General features: G+C 39.6%; 1 protein-coding gene across 6 annotated transcripts in view; it reads left to right on the forward strand.

Moving 5' to 3' along the window:
* LOC126481408 (mesoderm induction early response protein 1) overlaps window positions 1–27,921 on the forward strand; it is a 205,221-nt gene that overhangs the window by 80,803 nt on the left and 96,497 nt on the right. For 3 of the 6 annotated variants that reach the window (XM_050105137.1, XM_050105139.1, XM_050105140.1), the window contains one exon: window positions 982–1,143. The exons of the other annotated variants lie outside the window; for them this stretch is intronic. In XM_050105137.1, coding sequence (XP_049961094.1) covers window positions 982–1,143 — 162 coding nt within the window. The remainder of the gene's footprint in view (window positions 1–981; window positions 1,144–27,921) is intronic. 6 annotated transcript variants of the gene reach the window in all.

A 27,921-nucleotide genomic window follows, 5' to 3' on the forward strand; every position in this document is an offset into this window, starting at 1 on the left:
TTACTTCCTCTACCCCCCCCCCCCCCACTCCCCTCCGTCACACACACACACACACACACACACACACACACACACACACAACATAACCAATTGCACTAATTAAATTTGAATTTGGTAACAATAATTCATACACCTTACTATCCTGCACATAATACCATTGTAATACCTCTTGCTGTTTCACCACTGGATCATAATGCCATTTGGTGTTTAACTACAATTATACTTCTCTGGATGGGGAACAAAAACCAGCCAGCAACTTCACCAATCAGTTCAGTTTAATTTGAAAGCAGAAATATATTTCAATTCTGTGTATTTATCTTGTTTCCTCATGTTAAAGTCTGTCATTTCTATGTTCCAACTCATTTTGAAACTCCACCGTATGATTTTTCCCTGAAGGTAGCTCAGCATCAGCATTAGTGTTAACAATCAAACCTAAAAACATTTATGCAGTATGGAAATGCCCTGAATTATTTATAAATTAAATGCAAATAAACCTGCTACTATATGAGGCCTGTTTTTCAGTGGCTGGTGTAGTTTTGTCTGTAGTGTACAAATTTAGAACTAATTATTAGTTGTTATACTCTTACATGCTCCTGATTTTATTATAAATGCTTTCCTCCTTCCTGTATAAACATTTTTCATAATTTACACATTGCTGCATTGTCTGGTGGATGGTTTTGATTAGATTATAGCACTGTACTTCTTCAGTCTTGGTTGACTGCATTTTATCTATGTGTTGTAAGAATATTAACTGTGAAGCCATTACATCTTTTTATATTTTAAAAGACACATTCTTCTGCAATGATTGATTACCATTGTCCTCAAGCTTAACCTTATTCATATAACTTCCCAGGTGTCAGAGCTTTCATTCGCACATAGTGGCATATTTAGAAAATTTTCCTGTGGTGCATGAATTGTTTTTGAAGTAGGCTTCATGTCAGCTTCAGTGCAATGCAAGGGAGAAGTATGGTTATATTCCAGGGCAGAAGACTGCACCCAGCCTGGTTGCACTCGACACTGAGTTTACACCAACTGTGGAGATGATGGTGGATGATTATGATGATGAAAGAACACTTGATGAAGAAGAAGCATTAGAAGCAACAGAGGATCCAGCCACAGAACTATCCACACTACAAAGAGAGGGTAGGTATGACGGAATCAGCATTGGGGGTGGGGGGAGGAGGAATGGAATATGATGGCTATGGATTTAGAACATCTGATTGATTAAACACTGTTCCTAATCGTGCCGATTCACAGTCTTTTCTGGAACTCTGTTGAATAGTGCACCAAAAGCTTTATCATCCCCCACTCTAAGCCTTCGTTAGATTTCTTTCATATCTATTGCAGCAGTAAGTTAGAAACTAATTTGTGATTTTATTTCATGAGAAAGCCAATAGAGAAATAAATCATGGAAGGAGTAAAAGTAACCACTCATCATACAGCTGAGGCATTGAGGTTCAAGAGAGACATAAAGAACACAGAAATAATTGCTAGGATTTCAATGTTCTTCCCTGAAGCTGACTAGCAACACCGCACACATATACATGCATGGCTAAATTATCCCAGCATTGCAGCCCAACAGGCATGGGAGGTGTTACGTGGAGTAGGGCTGTCACCAAATTCACCCCAACGTAACAACTTACACTAGTCATACTGCACCACTGAGACAAAGCTCGAGTTCCCATAATACCAGAACTTGCAGCACTTGAAGATGGCTTGGTCAGTTGTGGGAATATTGTGAATAAAATGGAAATAACAACTCGGCAGAAAACCTGGAAACACACTGTTAAATCGTTATTCAATCACAATGTAACCAGTTTTCCCACTATAGTTTGTTTGTTTTGTGTGTGTTTGTGTGTGTGTGTGTGTGTGTGTGTGTGTGTGTGTTTTCTGTTCCTCTTGACCACTCAATATCTGAACTATATGATGAATTGCTATACATTTACTCCTTCCATAATCTGTATTCTGCCAAAACTTAACAGTATCATACTAGTAAAGAAAAAAAAGCTGTGTGGAGCAAAAAAGGAGGTCACAGAGTTGATAATATACGTTGTGTAGGAACACACATGATTAAAATGGCCTCCAGGTCCAAAACAGTGGGGAGAGAAGGAAAGAACTTGTTACATTGAGTGGAAATGAATTTATAGTTTTGATTATGACATGTAATTTGTTTTATTGTTGGTCTGGGTTGACAAAACATTGCACTGACACCAGGCCTCGTATGTCTCATTAGAATTCTTCAAAATATCTTCTCTAGCCCTGGTAATCGGTCAGTACATTAGCACTTATGAGTATATCTTTTGCCTTGAGTCCATTTACTCTGCTGGATAATTGTTTTGCTTGTCTAGTATTTTGCTTCATATTTTTCAATTTCATTGATTTGCAGCAATACCCAACTGTAAATTTTTGTTAATGCATTGAAATTTAGTGCATTATGTCGCACCACCCCTCCCCGACCTATGTGAATGAAATTATGTAGTGATGGAGGTGCTTTACTAGAACTGATTAATTTTACAGGCAGCTAGTAGGAGTCATTGTATTAGTACTCCTTTGATGTTTAATCTGCACTGTACCAACTGTACAACTGTCATTTCATTTGAGATGGAATTATGCTTTAAGGTATTATTATCTGCTATTATTAGGTAGGTATTATTATTTTCTATAACCACTGACTATTAAGAATAAGGTGGGACATATAGTTCTTATTGCAATATAATCCTTCAAGAAGTCTCTTCAATGTTTGTTTTTTTTTTTTTAAGTTACAGACATAGATTTATACAACTCACATTTTATTTTTCATACACACACTTCAGACATGAGGTTCTCTTCACAGATCAAGGTCATACGATGGAGTAAGTGTATTTCTGCACAAAGATATAGGACCAATCATTAGTGCCAATTTTTTTCAACATTAGAAATTGAACCACTCACAAAACAGTCATGAATGTGAATAACACATACTTTTGAAATGGAACTAACATTATAAACAGAATGAACATGTAAAAAAGTCCTAAATCTATGCAACACATATGTACACAAGTTGTATGAAATGAAATGGTGCAATAATACTGTGATTTTCCTGCTGTAAGTCAAAATTCACAACAGCTCAGTTAGGGGTGGCCTTTCTTATTTTGTCATTGTTTATGGAACTGGGCTGCACTGAGATGAAGATTATCATGGCCAGTGACTGGGGAACACAGTTTCCGCCATTCTTTTTGCTTTATCATTTAGTTTAACACCTACTCGAAATGATTAACTTTGTAATCATACATATATTTTTATAATTGATTTCAGTGTCAATTATTTGTTTGTACGCCATTTTTTTTATGAGCGCTTACTGTTGGAAGATAAAGGAAAAGGCAATGAAAGGTTGTGTCTGTTTCTAATGACAGTAAACCAACACAAAACATATCTATGAACAAATTTCAAAATATCAGTGAAGAACTCTAAACTGTATTAAAAGAGTATGTTCACCCTAAACTTTCCTTTCCTTTTTTTTGGGGGGGGGGGGGGGGGGATACAAATCTTGAATTTCATATGCAGTTGGCAATTAATGAAAGAAAAACTGAAGCGAAGAGTAATTTAACAAGAACAACACCTGGAGGATGACATATCCAAACACAAAACAACAGAAACCAGATTTAGCACCCACTTTTTATTACCAGGAAATTGATTTGAATCAAAGAAAGTAGAAACCCTGTGATAATGGTTACTGGTAGACCCATATAATTTGGTTGTGGAGTTGGAAAGAGATTTGTCTTCGACTCACCAAGGCTACTCTAACCACAGTATAGCAGATACCTACAGTTTAGTGTGAAATGTACCTGCACACTGCTATATGTGGACAAAGCGAAGTTTCCATCAGCTTATGGAGAGTGCAGTTCAAGTTTGTTACACCCACACAGGAAAGCCACACAAGTGAAATAATCGGTTGTAACAGTTATACAAGATGGGATATTGTGTACCACCTCAGCAGTACTGTTGTGTTAGTTACTTATATTGACAATGTTTTGTACGCTGCAACAGCAGAGATTATCGAATGGTGATTACATGTGAATACACCCCAATCCTCTCCGTTTCTCTTCAAACAAGTCATTGCTAATCATCAATGTGGCCCTGAGCTGCTTTGAGCACCTCTTGTTCCTTCAAGGCAAGCTATCCAACTGGCCTTGGGGTGTGTGTGTGTGTGTGTGTGTGTGTGTGTGTGTGTGCACGCGCACTGGTTTTTAGGATTTTAAATATCAGTGAAGATACATTTTATGAGATGTTTGTGTTATTCACTTTTATGTTGTACTGATTTATTCTTTTGTGAGGCATGGGAGCACAGGATATATACACCTCAGAACAACCAGGAAACCTGGGAATTTTTTTAGATTTTCGGGAGTTTTTCATTAAATTTTTGTAATTTTGACTGGTAAGAACAGGTAACTGTAATAGAGAATTTTACTTTAGCCCAATACTGCAGAATAATACTGCAGCAGTAAAACATAAATGAGAGAACAACACCAAAATAAAATTTTAGTTGCAAAGAATAGCCATTTACAACAACAAAACACAGCTCTCATACAAAAGTGTCTGCCGAATGTAAAATGTGTCAAAGATTATCCAATACTTCGTAACAACAAACTGCTTCCAGTGTCTTTCTCGTGGGCCTCATTTCAATGAGCTTGATGTTACGACTGTTACATTTGTAACAGGTCACGGGAAATATTGCGAATGGTGGTTTGAGAAGCATTACTATCAAAGTAAATTTACATTTACGCGAAATGTATTATGTTATGTGTAAGAATATGTGATGTATTTATTAAATCATGGAGCATTAGACTCTCATTCGAAACTTAATGCTTAGGACCAACCAAGTAGAAAAATTTCAGTCCCAGAAGACCAGCCATTTATGCTGTTGTTTAATATTATACTGGCACATTTGTGTCTGACAAATCTTAAAGGGTAACACACATTAAAGAAGACCAAGTTTCAAGGTTAGTTTTCATATTTATTTCAGTTCTTTCATAGATTACAAATTTTGTAATAACGATAGCAAAAAGTGCAAATATAGAAAAGCGCAAATCGAGTTCTTGAGCAATTGCATGCGTAATTTGCTTTTCAATGGAAAAGTCAAAACACTCAATAAAATGTGTATTTAGTCAGGTAACCCATGAAATGTTTGGTACACAGCAGTGAAATTTACAACTGTGCTGGTCAGAAATATTCAACTGCTGCAATTTAAGCTGTGTTCTTAGGACCATACCTAATTGCATCCTCGGGAAAAAGGAAAAAAATCTCTTGATGACCAATATTATATGTGAAACATAAGCTTTTCTTGTAGATATGCTGTATGTATATTAATTGAAACTGTTAACTTTTCCTGTTTGTGTGCTCTAACTACTTAACAGTGATGTTGCTATTGGCTGACTACATCATGTGTCCAGTGTTCTGAATGTCTAGTATCATTGACTGCTGAGATCACTTGGCATGAACTATGTGCAGTGTAATTGTTGCCGTATGCCAAAGAATCCCCCCCCCCCCCCAAAGTACCAGGAAGTTCTGTGCCATTTTATAAAACCATAACCATTCAAAGGATTGATGAGTTTTACATCTCTGAGGGAAAGCATATTGTCACTTAATGTGGAAAAATGTACTCTCAGCGGTTTATCTACTTGTGTATCCTTAAGCGGCTTGTCATTCACAGGTCAGAAGATAACAATTTTATGTGGCTGAAACAGGCAATGTATGAATAATTCTCTTATTGCATATGGAAATAAATAAAAAAGTAAAGTAAAAACAGTGTGTGACCAGTCATAGAATTGAAAAGCAGTGTTTAATATCATGGCATTGATTACAATAGTGAATGTCTACGTCCCCATGGAGGAAGCAGATGAAGATGCAAAGGATATATTTTATGCCAAATTCGAAGAAGAAATTGGTAAAATTCAAAGGCAAAATGTGAAAATAATACTTGGGAGACCTGAATGCAAAAATAATATGGAAGAATATGGAAGAGTGGAAACATTTAAATATTTAGATTCTGTAATAACGGAGGACAATAAAGTAGCATTAAAAATTCAAGAAAGGATAGCAAGTGGAAATAGTTGCCTTGCAGAATGTATTTAATTCCAGAAATGTTAGTAAGAATACAAAAATCAAAATATATACGAACATATTAAAACCTATAGTAATATATGGATCAGAAGGCTGGCTATTGACATTAAAGGAGGAGAACTAGTTATTGAGATGGGAAAGAAAGATACTTAGAAGGATTTTTGGAGCAGTGAGAGAGTAATATGGCTGGTGAGTAAGGACAAATGTAGAACTACAAAGACTGAACAGATGGAAATGTTGTTAAAACTAAGCAGGGAAGAATAGGAGGGGCAGGACATGTACAGAGAATGCCAGAAACCCCGAGTGTCAAGAAAGTTTTCATGGGAAAACCTGACGGGAGAAGAAGAGGTAGGCCCAGGAAAATGTGGCTGGACAAAATGGAAGAAGATCTAAACGGCATAGGAATAAGAAATTGGAGAAGGAAGGCGATGGACAGAGAAGAATGGAGGCAGGTGATACAGGAGGCCAAGGTTCAAGGACTGTAGAGCCAACCAAGAAGAAGAAGAAGAAGAAGAAGAAGAAGAAGAAGGCAAAGAACCATTCAAAGGATTGACAAGTTTTACATCTCTGATGGAAAGTATATTGTCACTTAACATGGAAAAATGTACTCTCCGCAGTTTTTCTACGTATGTATCCTGAAGTGGCTTGTCATTCACAGGTCAGAAGATAACAAACAGCCATGCATGAATAATACTCTTATTGCATATGGAAATAAAAAAAAGTAAAGTAAAAACAGAGTGTGACCAGTCATAGAATTGAAAAGCAATGTTTAATATCATGGCATTGATTGGCAGCCATGTCCAGAATAACATTGGAAAATGATCTCACTTCCTGCACCATCAGAAACTCCACCCATAAAGAATGTTTTCATAAGGAATGAGTAGCAATTTTTGTTTCATTCTATGGAACCTGTCCTCATCCCAAAGCTCAGTTTGAATACCGCTTTTCTTTATTAGGTATTAGTATGTTGCCGTTGGTGGGGAGGCTTGCGTGCCTCAGCGATACAGATGGCCGTACCGTAGGTGCAACCACAACGGAAGGGTATCTGTTGAGAGGCCAGACAAACATGTGGTTCCTGAAGAGGGGCAGCAGCCTTTTCAGTAGTTGCAGGGGCAACAGTCTGGATGATTGACTGATCTGGCCTTGTAACATTAACCAAAACGGCCTTGCTGTGCTGGTACTGCGAACGGCTGAAAGCAAGGGGAAACTACAGCCGTAATTTCTCCCGAGGACATGCAGCTTTACTGTATGATTAAATGATGATGGCGTCCTCTTGGGTAAAATATTCCGGAGGTAAAATAGTCCCCCATTTGGATCTCCGGGCGGGGACTACTCAAGAGGACGTCGTTATCAGGAGAAAGAAAACTGGCATTCTACGGATCGGAGCGTGGAATGCCAGATCCCTTAATCGGGCAGGTAGGTTAGAAAATTTAAAAAGGGAAATGGATAGGTTAAAGTTAGATATAGTGGGAATTAGTGAAGTTCGGTGGCAGGAGGAACAAGACTTTTGGTCAGGTGATTACAGGGTTATAAATACAAAATCAAATAGGGGTAATGCAGGAGTAGGTTTAATAATGAATAAAAAAATAGGAGTGCGGGTTAGCTACTACAAACAGCATAGTGAACGCATTATTGTGGCCAAGATAGACACAAAGCCCATGCCTACTACAGTAGTACAAGTTTATATGCCAACTAGCTCTGCAGATGATGAAGAAATTGATGAAATGTATGACGAGATAAAAGAAATTATTCAGGTAGTGAAGGGAGACGAAAATTTAATAGTCATGGGTGACTGGAATTCGTCAGTAGGAAAAGGGAGAGAAGGAAACATAGTAGGTGAATATGGATTGGGGGGAAGTAATGAAAGAGGAAGCCGCCTTGTAGAATTTTGCACAGAGCATAACTTAATCATAGCTAACACTTGGTTCAAGAATCATGAAAGAAGGTTGTATACCTGGAAGAATCCTGGAGATACTAAAAGGTATCAGATAGATTACATAATGGTAAGACAGAGATTTAGGAACCAGGTTTTAAATTGTAAGACATTTCCAGGGGCAGATGTGGATTCTGACCACAATCTATTGGTTATGAACTGCAGATTGAAACTGAAGAAACTGCAGAAAGGCGGGAATTTAAGGAGATGGGACCTGGATAAACTGAAAGAACCAGAGGTTGTACAGAGTTTCAGGGAGAGCATAAGGGAACAATTGACAGGAATGGGGGAAAGAAATACAGTAGAAGAAGAATGGGTAGCTCTGAGGGATGAAGTAGTGAAGGCAGCAGAGGATCAAGTAGGTAAAAAGACGAGGGCTAATAGAAATCCTTGGGTAACAGAAGAAATATTGAATTTAATTGATGAAAGGAGAAAATATAAAAATGCAGTAAATGAAGCAAGCAAAAAGGAATACAAATGTCTCAAAAATGAGATCGACAGGAAATGCAAAATGGCTAAGCAGGGATGGCTAGAGGACAAATGTAAGGATGTGGAGGCTTGCCTCACTAGGGGTAAGATAGATACTGCATACAGGAAAATTAAAGAGACCTTTGGAGAGAAGAGAACCACTTGTATGAATATCAAGAGCTCAGATGGCAACCCAGTTCTAAGCAAAGAAGGGAAGGCAGAAAGGTGGAAGGAGTATATAGAGGGTTTATACAAGGGCGATGTACTTGAGGACAATATTATGGAAATGGAAGAGGATGTAGATGAAGATGAAATGGGAGATAAGATACTGCGTGAAGAGTTTGAGAGAGCACTGAAAAGACCTGAGTCAAAACAAGGCCCCGGGAGTAGACAACATTCCATTAGAACTACTGATGGCCTTGGGAGAGCCAGTCATGACAAAACTCTACCATCTGGTGAGCAAGATGTATGAGACAGGCGAAATTCCCTCAGACTTCAAGAAGAATATAATAATTCCAATCCCAAAGAAAGCAGGTGTTGACAGATGTGAAAATTACTGAACTATCAGTTTAACAAGTCACAGCTGCAAAATACTAACGCGAATTCTTTACAGACGAATGGAAAAACTGGTAGAAGCGAACCTCGGGGAAGATCAGTTTGGATTCTGTAGAAATGTTGGAACACGTGAGGCAATACTAACCTTACGACTTATCTTAGAAGAAAGATTAAGAAAAGGCAAACCTACATTTCTAGCATTTGTAGACTTAGAGAAAGCTTTTGACAACGTTAACTGGAATACTCTCTTTCAAATTCTGAAGGTGGCAGGGGTAAAATACAGGGAGTGAAAGGCTATTTACAATTTGTACAGAAACCAGATGGCAGTTATAAGAATCGAGGGGCATGAAAGGGAAGCAGTGGTTGGGAAAGGAGTGAGACAGGGTTGTAGCCTCTCCCCGATGTTATTCAATCTGTATATTGAGCAAGCAGTAAAGGAAACAAAAGAAAAGTTCGGAGTAGGTATTAAAATTCATGGAGAAGAAGTAAAAACTTTGAGGTTCGCCGATGACATTGTAATTCTGTCAGAGACAGCAAAGGACTTGGAAGAGCAGTTGAACGGAATGGACGGTGTCTTGAAAGGAGGTTATAAGATGAACATCAACAAAAGCAAAACGAGGATAATGGAATGTAGTCAAATTAAATCGGGTGATGTTGAGGGTATTAGATTAGGAAATGAGACACTTAAAGTAGTAAAGGAGTTTTGCTATTTGGGGAGCAAAATAACTGATGACGGTCGAAGTAGAGAGGATATAAAATGTAGACTGGCAATGGCAAGGAAATCGTTTCTGAAGAAGAGAAATTTGTTAACATCGAGTATAGATTTAAGTGACAGGAAGTCGTTTCTGAAAGTATTTGTATGGAGTGTAGCCATGTATGGAAGTGAAACATGGACGATAACCAGTTTGGACAAGAAGAGAATAGAAGCTTTCGAAATGTGGTGCTACAGAAGGATGCTGAAGATAAGGTGGGTAGATCACGTAACTAATGAGGAGGTATTGAATAGGATTGGGGAGAAGAGAAGTTTGTGGCACAACTTGACTAGAAGAAGGGATAGGTTAGTAGGACATGTTTTGAGGCATCAAGGGATCACAAATATAGCATTGGAGGGCAGCGTGGAGGGTAAAAATCGTAGAGGGAGACCAAGAGATCAATACACTAAGCAGATTCAGAAGGATGTAGGTTGCAGTAGGTACTGGGAGATGAAAAAGCTTGCACAGGATAGAGTAGCATGGAGAGCTGCATCAAACCAGTCTCAGGACTGAAGACCACAACAACAACAACATGTTGGAGTGTCATCATTCAACCAGTGAACTGAATTATTCTGTTATAGGGAGTCCAAACCATTGTGCAATGAGCATTGTCACTGACACTAATCATTATTAGAGGTGGAAGACGTGATAAAAGGCCGAAAAATATCTATTTATTTATCTATGACTATACGGGGATTAAACCATGGCTCTGCAGATAAATCGTCTAACCAAGTGAGCTAATAGTCTCTTTTAAACCGCAGCGGTAAATGTGAATCCCAAAAAAAAGCTTCCAAATTGCAACTATTACTCATGGTCAGATGATCACTATCTTGTCACAGCAATTCTGTAGCAAGTCCTAACAGACATCTTAATGAGTTGTACCTAATCACTGGCTCATAGGGCTCATCACAATTTAAACAAGGGGTGTCTAACCTTTTGCCAGCTGTTGTGGCCGTGCGGCTCTGGGCGCTACAGTCTGGAACCGAGCGACCGCTACAGTCGCAGGTTCGAATCCTGCCTCGGACATGGATGTGTGTGATGTCCTTAGGTTGGTTAGGTTTAATTAGTTCTAAGTTCTAGGCGACTGATGACCTCAGAAGTTAAGTCGCATAGTGCTCAGAGCCATTTGAACCATTTGTCTAACCTTTTAGCTTACCTGGGCCACATTGGAAGAAGACAAGTGCCTTTGGGCTGCACATAATGTGCTTAACATTAACAATAACTTCTGGAGGAAAACAGAATGTGGGATGAACCAATGAGAGAAGACCATCATGGGACATTAGTTTCAAATTGAAAATATTCAGTTTATTATGACTTCACATGAACAGAATCTTGTGGACTCACTTTTTTTTTTGTCTGGCCTTGTTATAGAGCTCAGTTCTTGGCATGCAGTGAAACTGTCTTTGGGCTGCGAGTAGGCTGTGGTTTGGACACCCCTGATCTCAACCTTTCTTTGTTGACCTCCTTTGACGGCAAGGTGGTCTTTATAGAACATAATGCTCCCTTGTAATTCTTTCTTTGTTTTAAAACTATATTGGTATTAATCATTCTTTTGTTTAATGGGAGAACCATCTTTATATGGGTTTGGCTTTATCTGTGCAGTCGTAATTCTTCTTGTATTCCTTGCAGTCATTTGTCAAGACTCTCACATTTGTAGTGCTTCTACCAGTGTTGATGTATGTGAATCAGGTAACTCTTTAGAATGATGAAAAACATATTCATCCATTTTTCCAAGTTTAGATATTCTGGAAAATCTTCTCAGTAGCTGAATTTCCTTAAATGGTTCAACATCTTTTTGTTAAGACTGAACTCTTCTTTTCTATTTTCATATGTGGTTACGTCTTGTAAATTATACTTATTTGAGTAGTAGCAGGTTTGAATTTAACATCTTGTTACCCTGTTTCTGTCACTTCATCCTCTTATTCATTTGTGAATGGAATAAATAGTTCTGATCTTTTCGATGATAAGAATTGATTGACTTTACTGAAACGTTTTAAACTAGTTCCTCGTTGAAAAAGACTCCCTTTGAATTTAGTAACCTCCAATGACTAGGTTCAAATAAATTGTATGGTGTACTTTCTTCACAGTATCCCACATGTAGAAATTTAGTGTCCCCCCCCCCCCCCCCCCCTGCTAATGACCTTTGAAATTTAGATATGTACTTTATTTGCTACCAACTATTCTTGGGTGTGAAGATCTGGTAACTTTCCTGACCATACTTCCTCAGGCATAATTTTGTTCAGAGACTTTGTAAGTGATCTGTTGGAAAGAGGCTCTGCTCTGGAGACTGCTTCTGTGCAGAACTTCTTCGGTATCTTAGATTTGAATGGTCTTGTTAGGACAATTTCATTACATCATTTTGTTGTGAGTTGTGAGATACAGTTGTCTGATTCCTTCTTTCAGAAAATTTGTCAATTTTACATTTAACTCCTCGTTTCCATTGTGTAAGTTTCAAATCCTCTTTCCAGTTTTCAACAAGTTTCTCAAAAGTTCTAATGATCAAAAGCCTTTATTGAGTAATTATGGATTAGAGTCAGGAAGTACCTAGCTGTTCCAATTGATGCATTATACATTGATCCACACACATCTGAATGAACTAATTCCAATAGGCTTGTCAGCTTGAGAGGTAGCATGCTGGAAAGGAACTCTGGTCCGCTTATTTCCTTAATATTTTACACTTGGTTGTTGACAGCCATTATATGCTTGTTACCTGTGGCCAAAAAGAATCGTCATTATATTAGATCGTTGGTGCCGCAGCCAGCATCATTTGGTGACAATATCAGCATTGCCTCAGCTGGTCAATTTGGCAGTCAATCTAATTCATGCATTCCATTGACAAGAGATGCTGTGACAACAAGAGTCTTCACAGTATCACACATATGAGAGCCTCAGTGCATCCTGTACTTTAATTCTTCTCTTAGTACTGTTTGTAAGAGTATCAGTTTGTGTATTAATTCTTTCTACAGTATATTCCCATTGTGGCTGCAATAACTTTTGAACTGGTCATTGCCTTGGGTGAGTAATTAAATTTGTACAAGCACTTTGAAATATGTGTAGATGCACGAGTCTTACGTAGCAGTGTGTTGTATTGGCATTCCCTGATGCTGGTGCCATGAAGTGTGTCACAGCTACTGCTGCTTTAGCCAATGGCATTTGGCTTTGCTCTGACACTTCTTTGATTTCAGTCATTCTACACTTTAAGCTGAAGAGTTGCAGTACCAGATGATTATTTTCAGAAAATGTCGCCCATTACCTCTTTCAGTGACTGTTTCTTAATTGATTCTCCCTTGGTTGAAATACTTGAATTTTCCAAATTCATAATCATTAGCTTGTGCTCATCAGGGAGCTCAGCATTTGCAATGGAACAGTCCCATTTATCTTTACTTAAGAACTTAAACCATGCAACTTGTTGCAAGTAGAAATGATCTTTGACGTGTCATTTTCAACAGATGAGCAGCTTTGTACTTGTGTTGTCAGAAGCGTTCTCAGCAAGCCTATTCTATATGAAACCCAGAATCTTCGTAGACTTCTCTGTTTAGCCCATGGTTCCTTTGCATATGCAATATTCTGGACATACCTGTAAACCGACAGATGAACGAATAAAATTACTTTTGCTCTTGCAGCACGTATCTGCATTTCAGCCACAATTTCCCCACAGTTATTCATGTTGCAGATACATCATCATTGCAAACTGCCACTTATTATAATTCTCTCTTCTTGTTAGTCAGCTCCAAGATACCCCACAATGTTCTCATTTGTGTGTGAATTGTAAAATTTCAATAATACACATTTTTGTTTTAGTAAACTGTGCTACATTTAATTTAATTACAGCAGGATGATGAATCCTGGGTCCATAACCTATGGCTCAGGACAGTTTCAGTGTAGTAAATATTAATTTATAAATGCTCCATGCTGTGAAGGAACGTAAAGCAACACTCGAAACTTATGCATTGTAAAGAGCAAAGTGAACATAGCAGCCTATGTAATTTACTGAAGGTAAAACTAGAGTCAAGCATAAATTTAACTTTCAGTAACTTCGGTGTCTTGCAGTAAAATAATAATAATAATAATTTCTAGTTCAGAAAGGGGCTCTACAGTTTAACATAAATTTCATACTGTGTGTCATTCCTCGTGAATCGTCACATCATTAAAAGGTGAAGGTAGGGTTAAAGGCAGACTGATAATTCCGGGATTCAATACCTCAACCTGTAGGTTTCCAGGCATGCAATTTACTGCTGGACAACAAAGTCTAACTCTTCCAGAGAAATATGTTTGTTTAGTAACTTGTAACTTATTCAGTTCAAAGGAATGTTATATTTGCTTCTGTTATGAAACTAAACACTGTTTACTGTATGTATTACTGTGTAAGAGGTTAGCATGACCTCATATTTAAATACATGCTTTGTTAAATACCCATAAACTGATTTTTTATATTATTATAATTTTTTATATTATTGCAATATACAGAATGAATGAAGTATGGAATATGTAACAAACTAAAATAATCTGCCGAGTGTAAGATTTCAGTGGAATTCTTATCTAGAAAATTATGCTGAATAGTTGGATAAGGTAGTTTTATTCTTAATTGCAACTTCTGTCATTTTGTGAAGCCCACTGATGTATACTGTAACATATTCCTCTTACAGTAGCAGTTGGTTCTGTTATTTTACTGCTGAGATAACTATGATCTCCCTTCAGATATTTGCTACTAAATCAAATTTTTGTCTTCTTCTTCCTCTTCTTCTTCTTCCTCCTTCCACTTCCTGTGTTAAAATCACTGGCATAACAAACATAAATAAATGTTGTGGCAATAAATTCATTGATGAAATCATTTTCCAACGAAAGATTTTTATTGTAGTGATGCTGTTACGTATCTCTGAGTATCATTGTATATTTTCTGTACCATATTTTGTGTGTGCGTGTGCGTGCGCATGCGTATGCGTCTTGTGAGTAACTGAGAGTGTGAATGTGTTTTCAAAACTTATATAACTTTCATTGCTATGTACAAGGGAAGATAAGAAAGTAATGCACAATAACTATGTTAAAAAAAGTTTAATAGGTAAGAAAACAAAAAAAAATCGCGAATGGACTTATATCTTTTGCTACATAGTCACCAATGTTCTCCCATCGCGGTACCAGTTTCAATATGCATTGTTTATAGAAGCCCATGCGGTCGGAGTATAGCCTTCTGCAGACTGATGATTTCACTTCTGCATCTGTCACAAGACGTTGGCTGACCAGGAATTTCTTCGTGGGGCCAAACAAATGAAAGTCAGGTGGTGCTAGATACGGATTGTATGGTGGATGCTGGAGCACGTTACACCCAAATTTGGCGATTTTCTTAGGAACAGGAGCAGCAACATGAGGGCAAGAATTGTCATGAAGAAGTTTGACACTGTCAGCATTAATGTTGTGGTGTTTGTCAGTAAGGGCACAAAATAACTTAACCAAAGTAGGCTGCACCATTCACAGTGGGCCCATGTTCAGCCAAGTCCTCCAATAACACACCATACATATCTCAGAACACTGTCACAAGCACTTTCCTAGCAGATTGAGTCACTGAATTTTTTTTATACTGGGGAACCAGCATGTTTCCACTCCATAGAGGCTTGCTTGGTTTCAGGCACATAGTGGTATGCCCACAACTCATCATCAGTGATGATTTCTTTGAGAAAGTTTTGTCCTACTGCAGCTTAATGTGTTTAGTGATCTAAGATTGTGATCATTTGCTGGCCCTTATGGTTGTTTGTCAGGTTCTTAGGCAGCCAGCAAGCAGTAACTATACAAAATTTCAGTATCATACACTGCACCATAGGAAATGTTGAACTGCTGCTATAAGGTTCGCGGTTGTATGTGCTGGTTGTTCAAAATTGCTGCCTCAATGGCTTTGACACTCTGCACAGTTGCAGCTGTTATCAGCCACCTGGAGCACGATGAATCAGTAAGGTTTGCGTGATCCTCTTCAAAGAAAGCATGCCACTTTGAGACGTTGCTATGGTACATGCAATCCTCCCCATGCACGCCCTACATGCCCCTGTGAATTTCACTCAGTTTATGCCCTTTGGCCCACTGATATTGAATACCTCTTTACTGATCTTCACAAGTTGATGACAGTAACGTGCGTGCCATGTTTGTTTCATAGTTAACGTTTCTGTCGCTAGAGCTGCATGTGGAAACAACATACCCTCTTGGCGCAAGCTTCAAACTGCAATGTCGTGAAACAACATTCCAGCTGCAGTACCAGAGAAGAAACAAATTATTGTGCGTTCCTTCCCGATCTTCCCTTCTATTATTCAGTCATGATACTCCATTTTCTGAAGAAGAAATAATAGATCGTTAAATTTCAAGTTTTAAATTATATAACAAGTTAAAATTAAATCTGCATGTTGATCCCCCCCCCCCCCTTAAGATGTGCATGTTGTCACGCAAAAAGTACATGCCCATATTATGAAATTTAAAATATTGAACATTCCTGATATAGACACTGGATAAATATTTAAGTCACTAGATGTAAGGCAGCTGCTTTATTGGTGAGTTTCACATATACCCATGTTCAAAATATCGGGAAAAGGCACAAAAATCAAGAGTACTCCAGTAATGGTAGCTGAAAGACAAACAAGAAAATACAATGCAGAGTGCATGAAAGACACATACCGAGTCAGGGAGAAGAACTTCTTACAGACTGTACAGGTTCATGTGAATATGACACATTCCAAAATGTAACTGAGGGCACAAGCTATGACATAATGCCTAATAAAGCAAGGTGGTCTATTGCTGACCCTAGCAGTATTTTATCATAGTGCTGAATGTATGTGAAAAATATACAGGAAGATGTAAAAGAAAGGTCTTACATATGATGAGGCACAGTAACACAGATAAAATATAAAAATATACCAAAAAGGACGCTGAATTGTGAAATGGGGTTTATAAGTTTCATAACGTTCATAATCTAGACTGAAGAGCCAAAGAATCTGGTAAACCTGCCTAATATTGTGTAGGACCCCTGCAAGCACACAGAAGTGCCACAGCACAGTGTGGCATTGACTCGACTAATGTCTGAAGTAGTGCTGGAGGGAGCTGACACCATGAATCCTGCAGAGTTGTCCATATATTGATAAGAATACGAGGGGGTGGAAATCTCTTCTGAACAGCATGTTGCAAGGCATCTCAGATATGCTTAGTAATATTCATGTCTGTGGAGTTTGGTGGCCAGCGGTAGTGTTTAGACTCAGAAGTGTGTTCCCAAAGCCACTCTGCAGCAGTTCTGGGCATGTGGGGTGTCACATTGTCCTGCTGGAATTGACCAAGTTCGTCGGAATGCTTAATGTACATCAATGGATGTAGGCGATCTGACAGGATGCTTACCTATGTTTCACCTGTCAGTCGTATCTACACGTATCGGGGACCATATCACTCCAACTGCAGATGCCCCACACCATTACAGAGCCTCCACCAGCTTGAATAGTCCTCTGCTGAGATGCAGGGTCCACGGGTTCATGAGGTTGTCTCCGTTCCTGTACACGTCTAGTCATCATGATACAGTTTGAAACGAGACTCATCTGACCAGGCAACATGTTTCCAGCCATCAACAGTCCAGTGTCAGTGTTGATGGCCCCAGGCGAGGTGTAAAGCTTTGCCTCATGCAGTCATCTAGGGTACATGAGTGGGTCTTCAGCTCCGATGATGTTTCGTTGAATGGTTTGCACACTTGACACTTGTTGATGGCCCAGCATTGACATCTGCAGCAATTTGCGGAAGGGTTGCATTTGTCACATTGAATGATTGTCTTCAGTGGTCGTTAGTGCCGTTCTTGCAGGATCTTTTTCCAGCTGCAGCGATGTTGGAGATTTGATGTTCTACCGGATTCCTGATATTCACAGTACACCCGTGAAATGGTCATACAGGAAAATCCCCACTTCATTGCTATCTTGGAGATGCTGTGTCCCATCGCTCATGCGCCAACTGTAACGCTAAGTTCAAACTCACTTAAATCTTGATAACCTGTCATTGTAGCAGCAGTAACCACTCAAACAACTGTGCCAGACACTTGCTGTCCTATATAGAGATTGCTGACTGCAGTGCCATATTCTGCCTGTTTACATATCTCTGTATCTGAATACGCATGTCTATACCAGTTTCTTTGGCATTTCAGTGTAAATAAATGCTCATATCATATTGCTAAAACAATACAGTATATGTTACTGAAAGTAGGGATAGGAGAGGGGGTGGGATTGAAAGATCAGTGCAGAAGGATAAATTTATTTAATTGCAGAGATGATAACAACAAAGTAAAAAAAATGTAAATATATTTAAAACCAAAATTATGTTATAATATATGCAACAATAGTAAGACTAAAATGTGAAATCATCAGAAATACATTGAAATGACGGTGTATGTTTGGCATACGTGCCTGTAAAGAGTTAACAGGCTTACAAATAAATAAAACAGTTTTCTGCTTTTTATTGTAGTTAAGTATAGTATGAAGGAGCAAGAGCTCGAACAACCCATTAGTCATCTGATGTGTTTTAGAAAGATGTACATAGACAAAGCTTGCATATTGCATTATACAAAAGTATGGGGAAATAGACAGAATGGATAAAATAAGGTGATAGCTGCCAAATAAGGTGACACACCTTAATAACAATAGCAAAAACTAAGGAACACTGTATATATACCCTAGTATCAGCAATGGTGACATTGTACCGTAAAGTGCATAACTGACACAGACAAGCATATTATAAAAACAAAAATTGACCAAGAACTAACTAATGTTAACCTAAGCAATTAGCAGTTAGTCAAATATACTGAAGAACCAGCATTTGCTCGTTAACAAGTTTAGATGGATTTTTAGATCAGTATATGTGGATTTTCACCTCAAGGATGTCCAGGTTGTGCCCCTTAGGTTCAATTTGCACTTATTTTCAGTATGTGGCCTTCATTTTTAAGATTTGAACCAAGGACACTGTTACTCTTGTAAATGTTTTTTTTTTTTTTTTTTTTTGCCATCTGTGTGATGGCATAGAAATAGTCCCGATTTTTTACGGATACTAAAGTCTGTTTTTATATTTGCATTTTTGAAAGAATGTCCTATTTTAATAAAAAATGGCTCAAAATAAGAGAGGAAAGCAAATTTAATTTTTTAAAGTTAAAAAGTAAGTTTGCTTTTGAACATTAGACTAGTTTCAATCTACACCAATAATACACTAATAATTTAATCTGTTGTTGCATGGTTATGATAAATATCCATGATCAAATTAGAGCCCTCCCTTGAAATTATCAGTCGATAATGTTGTCTTTGCTACCTTGGTAAAGCACACAAATGTCATCTACATATCTGCAATAAAGTATAAGATTTTTAGTGAAAATAGGAAGAGACCTCACAGTTTTCACTTACTTAACACATAGTTGTGTCAAAGCTCAGTGAGTATAATTATGCAAAATAATTATTCAACTATTATCACCGCTGCCACCACCATGAATTTACTGTAACACTAGCTAATGCTATACCCGTACTACAACCATTTTACTTTCATTGTTGGCATGATGACTAATCCTTGAAGTACAGTTTAATAGTGTATTAACTTGGTCTCCAGAAGATACACACATTTAAGAGTGTGATTAGTTTCGTTATAAGCTCTGTACCAGATTGGTCAACTCTCTCGGATCTTGCAACATGTTGCTATGCCGCCCTCCCCTCCCCCTCCTCCCCATCCGCTCTCTCCCTAGGTTGCATGGTGGCAGATCAGAAAGAATTATTTCATTTTTTGCCAAATATCACTTATTCCTCTCAGCCCTGTTATGCTTGTGTCTCTTGACAGTGCCATTAATGCACTGAGTATTCATACATCTGTTGAGCTTCTTTCTTGTTCCCTTGGCTTGGCTATAGACCCTCCTCATTTATACTGTACATGCTGTTGATTATAGTTATGTCTTGCTTTTTATGAGACCAGTGCTGAGAAGTTTTATAATATTAAGAACCTCTTTTACTTTAGACATATACTAGAAATATAGAAGTATCTGGTTCTTAAAACCTGCCTTTGAATAATTTCTGTGTTTCCCAGTGGATGACATTCCAAGTTGACATGATCTGGTGTGTCCATTTCTGTACAGTTGTGACTGGTTGTTGCCATCCAGAGATATAGTGGAATAATCCCCTAAATGGCTCGAGATATGTTAACTGAAGCCCTACATTTACATGAGGAATTCCACCTCTGCTGTCATTTTGCTCATTCTTGTGTTGGGCAAACTCCATGTATTCTGCCATTGAGAAAATATTTAATTTTTTGATTGCATTTAATTCATTCCTGGTTCTCTGAGAATTCTTTGTACTGCTGATTTTCTTAAACCAATGTAGGGCAGCACTTGGTTGTATTTTTAAGTCCTTTAGACACACGCCTATTAATATAGTCAACATATCTCTACACTACTATCCTCTCGGCAGCAGTGGAACTGACCAGCTGTAATTGGTGCACCAAAACTCTAGTTCACAATTATGGTTAATAAGGACTTACAGTAAAGTGTAATTCAAATAATTTTATTTGCAGCACAGCACCATTTTCTTATTACGTATTCTAACTGGGCTCAGCATATCGAATGTTAATTTATGTACATACCTAAATATATTTCACCATAAGCATTTGAAATATTACCTGATTTATTTTGCAGGCAGGTTCCTTATCAGTCTTCATTTAAGTAAAACGTACATTGCCTTTTGTGGTGCCATCTTGAATTATGCCACCTTGCACCTAACATGCAGCATTTCATAGAATTGAGTGGAGTTATTTTTTATCTAATTTTTACTGTAGGAATGTGCTAGAAGTAGAAAGTTGAGAGTGATTTGAATTATGACTCAAACTGTTTGTCCTGATTGGCAGAGACACAGTGGAATATGCCAAAACAAACAACCTACTCACAAGAGAAGTTTGTGGCTATAGTTTTTGGTGTTGCATCTTTCAATGGATCAGCTTCAGGGCAATGAGGGATGCAAGTGATGGCTATCAGGCACTATTGGTATCCTTATGTTGATAAACATCCAATTTTGTCAAAATGGATACCCTCATATTGCTGACTCATTATGAAACGGATCTGTAATGTGCTGAGTTACATAGCTGTGCTGGCAATCATTGCTCTGGCAGACAAGTGCCTTGCAATCTGAATATTTGACCGGACTAATGCCTTTTTCACTAGTTGCGAGGCAGCCCTTGTACCTGATGAGGGAGGTAGTGGAGAGAGGAAATCGCTGGGTGGTAGAGATCTGCTAAGTCGAATAGACCACAGGTGGACCAACTTGATATTGACTTGCTCAATTTGTGAAAATATTTCTCTTGAGTAAATCATCCATTTTTTCTGGAATACAATCATTTGTTTGTCTGTACATGTACATAACATCTACTGATTGCTGTCCCATTTGGATAATTCCTTTGTGGTGTGTTGTTTTTTTTTTTAAGAGTGTATTTCTTGGAAAGAATGTCTTCTTCTCTTCAGAAATTTCCATTTGAGTTCCAGGAACGTTTCTGTCTTACTCACATGTTGATCAGACGTAACCAGTAACAAATCTAGTAGCCAATCTCCAAACTTTTTCAATGTCTTCCTTTAATTACTACCTAGTGAGGATGCCAAACACTCAAGTAGTATTCATGACTGAGTCGCACAAGTGTTCTGTAAGTGGTCTCCTTTATATATGAGCTACACTTCCTGGAATTATCACAATAAATTGAAGTCAACTTGTCGCTCTCCTCTTAACTGACCTTGTGTGCTCATTCCATTTTATGTTGTTTTGCAAAGTTACGTGAATACTTAATCAACAAGTGTGTGTCAATCAGCACATCACTAATACTATATTCGAACATTAAAGGATTGTTTTTCCTGCTCATGTGCATTAACTTACATTTTTCCACATTTAAAGCAAGGTGCCAATCTTTACAACAAATAGAAATCCTATACAGGTCACCCTGTATCTCCCCCTACACTACGGTGTCGTCAGCAGACAATCACAGATCGCTGCACTCCCTATCCTTCAGATTATTTACATTTATGAAGAACTAGGGTGGTCCTATCATACTTCCCTGGGCCATTCCTGATAATACCTTTGTCTCTGATAACAATCCGTCCAGGACAACGTACTGGGTTATATTATTCCATAAGAAGTCTTCAAGCCACTCACATGTCTGAGAACATATTTGTGTTCTTGCACCTTTGTTAACAGTTTGCAGTATGACACTGTATTTAATGCATTCCAGATAATTTGAAATATGGAATCTGTGCCGCCCTTCATCCATATATTGTGTGAGAAAAGGGCAAGCTGAGTTTTGTACAAGCAATGATTTCTAAATCTATATTGATTTGTGAATAGAAACTTTCCACTCTCAAGGAAATTTGTTATATTAAAAATTTATTATATTTTAACTTAAAATAAGCCGGCCGAAGTGGCCGTGCGGTTAAAGGCGCTGCAGTCTGGAACCGCAAGACTGCTACGGTCGCAGGTTCGAATCCTGCCTCGGGCATGGATGTTTGTGATGTCCTTAGGTTAGTTAGGTTTAACTAGTTCTAAGTTCTAGGGGACTAATGACCTCAGCAGTTGAGTCCCATAGTGCTCAGAGCCATTTGAACCATTTTTTTTAACTTAAAATATGCTCGAGGATTGTGCAGCAAATCAGCCTTCAGTTAATTTTATAGGTTCATTCTTTTTCCCTTCTTACACGTTGGAGTCACCTGTGCTTCTTTCCAGTTGCTTTCTGCTGGGCAAGAGATTAATGATAAATTCAAGCTAGGTATGGGACCAGTACTGAGAAGTACTCTCCGTAAAACTGAATTGGTATTCTGTCTCCGCCTGGAGCTTATTTGTCTCCAACTCCTTTAGCTGTTTTTGGACAAAGGGGTGATTTTTTTCTATAACCTCCATATGGGATGAGATGTGTTTTCCTCGTCTTAGGGATGTTGACACTGTTGGGCTGCAGCTAAAAATTTTCTTAGATACCAACACATATTCTTCGCAATGGGTGAATGCTTGGCTAAGCTGGAAGAGTGTTGTCATGAAACATATGAGTGGACCACCACTATTGGAGAGCCACGATGTGGTTAGGTAATTCAGCTACTTACGATGCAGTGCTTTCAGAGGACCTGTCCTGTTGTAGATGGTTGAGTCACCCACCTTTGTTACCACAGGCATAGATTATGTGAGGCCATTGTCATGAGTAGTTCTGTGTGACATTGTTGATGTGAAAACTTACATAATGGTGCGAACAGCAGTAAAGCAGGTCACCTGTATAGTAGAGGCCAACATGAACTGGCTTGAAGCAGCGTGAAGATTATCCTCAAGTTATCTTGTGGGACAGAACACAGTAGCAGTAATGTGGTGGCACCAACAGCAGCAGACAGGGGCCAGTAGACTTGCCAGAATGAATGAAATATTCTTCGCCTACCTCAGCATGGCGGATGGCCGACTCACTACACTGCTTGAACAGCAGTGCTCGTATACCAGCTGCTTGGCATTTTTTCTCGGGCAATTTTGAAGAAACTGAGATAGCTTGCAATGAAAAGTAGGAGTTGCTATGAGTGTACATTTGGTGCATGAGAACTGTAGTTAACATATTGAATGTTTTTTTGCATTTGCCAGTACATTTATATTACAAGAGTCCATGGCTGTCAAACCCTTCTGCATTCACTAAAAACCGACAGACTCCCAACAGATATGTCTTAGTTATTGATAAATTAACAGCTTTACTAAAGGCATATCTCGGCAACTTGAGGATTAATGAACAATTTAAACTTCTCTTGTCACCAAGTGACTGACTTGTGCTGGGTCAGACATTCAATTGGTCGAACAACTGTCGTTACTGACTGAAATATCCTCATACTGAGGAATTATCAAAGACGGTTTAAAAGAATAACTTTATTAACAAAATGAAACTCAATTATAATGCCATTGGACGAATATCACAACTACATACAAAAGGAATGTCTCTCCCTTGATGTTGTCTGTGATGTGCCTACACGATGAACTCTAGAGTTGTGTTAGGCGGTGGCATGAAGACCTGGGATGTTACTGGGCTGGTGCTACTGGTGTGTGACAGCTGAAGTGCTGCTGGTTCAGAACAGGGTGAAATGGGCTAGGTCTGACAGGGTGGAGCGTTGAGACAAAACTGCTGGCACAATCAACTGTTAGTGCTGGACAGAACTGTTGATACTGCAGACTTTAGGTGTAGGGCAGAGCTGACTTCGCACGGTTTGGCACCGAGCGAGGTGGCGCAGTGGTTAGACACTGGACTCGCATTCGGGAGGACGACGGTTCAATCCTGCGTTTGGCCATCCTGATTTAGGTTTTCCGTGATTTCCCTAAATCACTCCAGGCAAATGCCGGGATGGTTCCTCTGAAAGGGCACGGCCGACTTCCTTTCACATCCTTCCCTAAACCGATGAGACCGATGACCACGCAGTCTGGTCTCCTTGCCCAAACAACCAACCAACCACGGTTTGGCGGTGCCCAAAATGGTCGGGGTGTGGATGGCTATATGTGTGGTTCTGCAAGGGCATGTGACCTGGCGTAGAAAAATAGTGTCCTGCCAACAATGCAACAGTGCTCTCTGCTGCAACAGGCACGCTGTCTGTTAGAGAGGTTGGCACCCCCATACACTGTGAGGTGACATATAACTTCATGGTAGCTGTGTTTTGATGAGTGCCGTTTTTTGCATGTCGTCCTGAGAGAGCAGCTGCCTGCACAGCCTGCCTGCCTGGTGTATGGATGAACTAACTACCATGTGGATACAACATCCCTCCCCCCTTAAATAGAGAACATACTGCCTTCTCAAAGCCGCACTGTATGTGTGGGGGCTAGGCCACCCACTAGGTTTATTCAGGCAAGCAGGACTCGGTCTGAGTAGACCTTTATGGCCATAACTGCTCATGGGACTGAGGTGGAAACCTTCAAAATTAACTCCTCCTACTCTTCCTTGTCCCAGCAGAATGGGTGCGTGCTGAGAATGGAAGATAGAAGAACTTAAAACTGTGGAGCCCATCCCATATGGTGAGGCCATAAAGGTGTATGTATATGGCCACACAGCCCCCCACATTAATTATATCCTTTGCTTCTGTTCTTAAAGAGCCAGTTTGGAAGACCAATGCTGCTGCACACAAGGAGGTTGTTAGTGTCAGAACTAGTATTTGCATTTGTCAGGGCACTTGTGCTGCTGCAGTTACTTCGAAATGCATACCTTGCTAAGAACATCCGAAAAGGCTGCCGGTTATGTAATTACCAGTGCTGTGGAGCTCCCTACTCCTCCAGAGATTCAATCTGGTCCATTATCCAGCAGTGCCACTACCACTTCCTCAACTGTGACTCTGAAGTGTTCCCAGCAAAAAAATCAGTCAGAGGCAAAGAATCAACTGCTGACGAAGAAGGGAAGTAAGCTGTTTTATAATGTTGGTGTCACCCCCTCTGATGTTTCTGACTACTCGTCTCCAGAGCCAGTCGACCTTGATGTCAGCCTGGGACACTCATCTCGCCCCAAGACCGATCCTCCCTGGCAGAAAGACCCCGTGATAAATAGCTCCCATACTACAGTGTAACTTTAATGGATTCTGGACATAAGTGCAGGAACTGAAACTTTTAGTACCGGAACGGCCCCTGTGCTTGTGTCAGCAGGAAACACATTTTAAAATTTGTGATCCCCTGTACTACAGGGTTATACCCTCCATCCCAAGGATGACCTGACTGGGGATAGGGTCGAGGGAGGGGTCGCTGTGTTTGTTGATAATGTGCACCATTCTTCTGTTCTCCCCCTGGATACTGACCTGCAAGCAGTTGAACTGAGTTTCATGTGTGTCAGGGGATCACTTTTTGCTTCCTGCACTCACTTCCATAAGATGTAATGGGCTCTGAGGCTCTCGCAGATCTATAGAAGAACGCCCTGACCATTTCCCCTACTGGGAGGCTTCAGTGCCCATCATGTTTTGTGGGGCTTGACCTCTACTTGCCCTCGGGGTCAGGTTTTAGAACCTAACACCGTACATACTGTACATCCTCAGCATAGGCACTCCCACTTGTTTCTATGCTGCTACTGAGTTGTCCTCAACCATCAACCTCTCTTTCTGCTCTCCAGCCCTCATGGACTGGAAAGTCCGTATGACCTTCATTCGAGTGATCACTTCCCTCTCTGGATTCACCTACTGGATGTAGCTCTCCCTGAAAGGACGCAACCACAATGGATGATCAGCAAAGCTAATTCTGTGCTGTTCAGCCAGCTGGCAGTGTTTGAACGCCATGACAGCATCCAACAGTGGGTGGTCCACACTACACGAGTAATCCAGCCACTGACTTCTCCATCATGTCAACCATTTCTTTGCTGCTCATCCAGCTGGCCGTGTTTGAACACCATGACAGCTTCCAGGAGTGGATGGTCCGCATTACACGAGTAATCCAGCATGCCGCTGACTTCCGCATCACAGAGTCTTCATATCCTCCTAGAAGGACATCTGTCCCTTGGTTGACTGATGAGTTCCGTTTGGTAATCTGGGTCAGGTGTGCAGCTCTGCGACAGTGTAAGTGCAGCCCAACGGCAGAAAATCTCATAGACATCATGCAGACAATGGTAGTGCATTTTGCAACAAATACTGCCACTGCCAGCTGGGATCCAGTGTTCTATCATTACTGTGCCAACATGGAAAGGGGTGAGATGGACGTTAGGGCCAACAATTCAGAGTTCTACAACTGCTCATTCTCCACGAGGGAGCTGAATTTGGATGATCTGAAGCTTGTACTATGCCTGGTCTCAAGCAAATCTGATACAGCATGCTGCGGAACTTGAGACCAGCATCAAAGAAAGTCCTCTTACAATGTTTTAATTTGGAATGTCACACAGGCCACTTTCCCAACTTTTGGAAGGAGGCAATTTTGAACCTCTTTGCAAACCAGGGAAGACCAAACATGTCCCAGTAGTTACTGGAACTTTACCTTAACGAGCTGTGTAGGAAAAATCTTGGAGTGAATGGTTAACTGTCATCTGGTCTGGATTTTAGAGAGTAGGCAGCTCATAAGTTGCTCTCTGTGATTTAGCAGATGTCAATACACTGTTGATAACCTGATCCTGCTGGAGGTAGGTATCCAGCAGACTTTCCTATGTAAACAACATGATATAGATATATTCTTTGGCATCAGTAAAGCATATAACACTACTTGGAGACACAGTGTTCTAGGTCAGCTCCATCATTGGGACTACTGTGACCATCTCCCCATCTTCATTCTGTCCTCCTTTTCTAAACACTTTTTTCAGTACTAAGTTGGTGATGTGCTGTTGAATTGTTTCAAGCGGGGAAAATGGTTTTCCTCAGGGCAGTGTTTTAAGTGTCAGCCTCTTTGCCATAGCCGTAAACAAAATTATTTGTGGGCAGTTTTGCAATTTTCTGTTCCCTCCTCCAGTATTGAAACAGCAGCTTGTCAGCTGTAACTTACAGTAAAGATGTTTTATGTTTTCTGCAGAGATGTGTGCGCACATTCATTTTAATCATTCTTGTCATAGTTCTGACTTACCTGAATTACATACGTGGAACACCATTCTCCTTTTTAACGATTCTGTGCTGATTTTCGGCCTCAATTTTTACTCCTAATTGTTGTTACACACCTGAAAGACTGGGAGTCAAGGGCCAGAAGGCACTGACCATTTTGAAGTGTCTTAGTCACTGATCTTGGGGAGCAGACAGGACACACCTGCTCCAGTTTTATTGGGCTTTCATGTGATCGCAGCCGTTCTACGGGTGCTCAGCATATGGATCAGTGAGGCCTTCCTACCAGAAGGCTGTACACCATGAGGGGCTCAGGCTGGTCATGGAACATACAGGACCAGCTCAATATCCAGTCTTGCTGAGTCTTGTGATATGCCACTTACCATCAGAAAGGTTGTCCAGCTATGGAACACATCTTGACCAATCACCCACGGGCAACAAGGCTGTTTGGGATCTGCGCAAAGTGTGTGTAGCACTTACAGTCTCAAATCCAGGGTTTTAACCAGCTGCCACCCTGGTTACTGCAGAGGCCCAAAGTAATTTTAGATTTGTGCAGTACAGGAAAGATTTCACTCTTGCGTCTGTTTTTAATATTATCTTTCAACATTTTAAATGAG

Source organism: Schistocerca serialis, chromosome 5 (assembly GCF_023864345.2).
Source record: "Schistocerca serialis cubense isolate TAMUIC-IGC-003099 chromosome 5, iqSchSeri2.2, whole genome shotgun sequence".
NCBI classification, from domain to species: Eukaryota; Metazoa; Arthropoda; class Insecta; order Orthoptera; family Acrididae; genus Schistocerca; species Schistocerca serialis.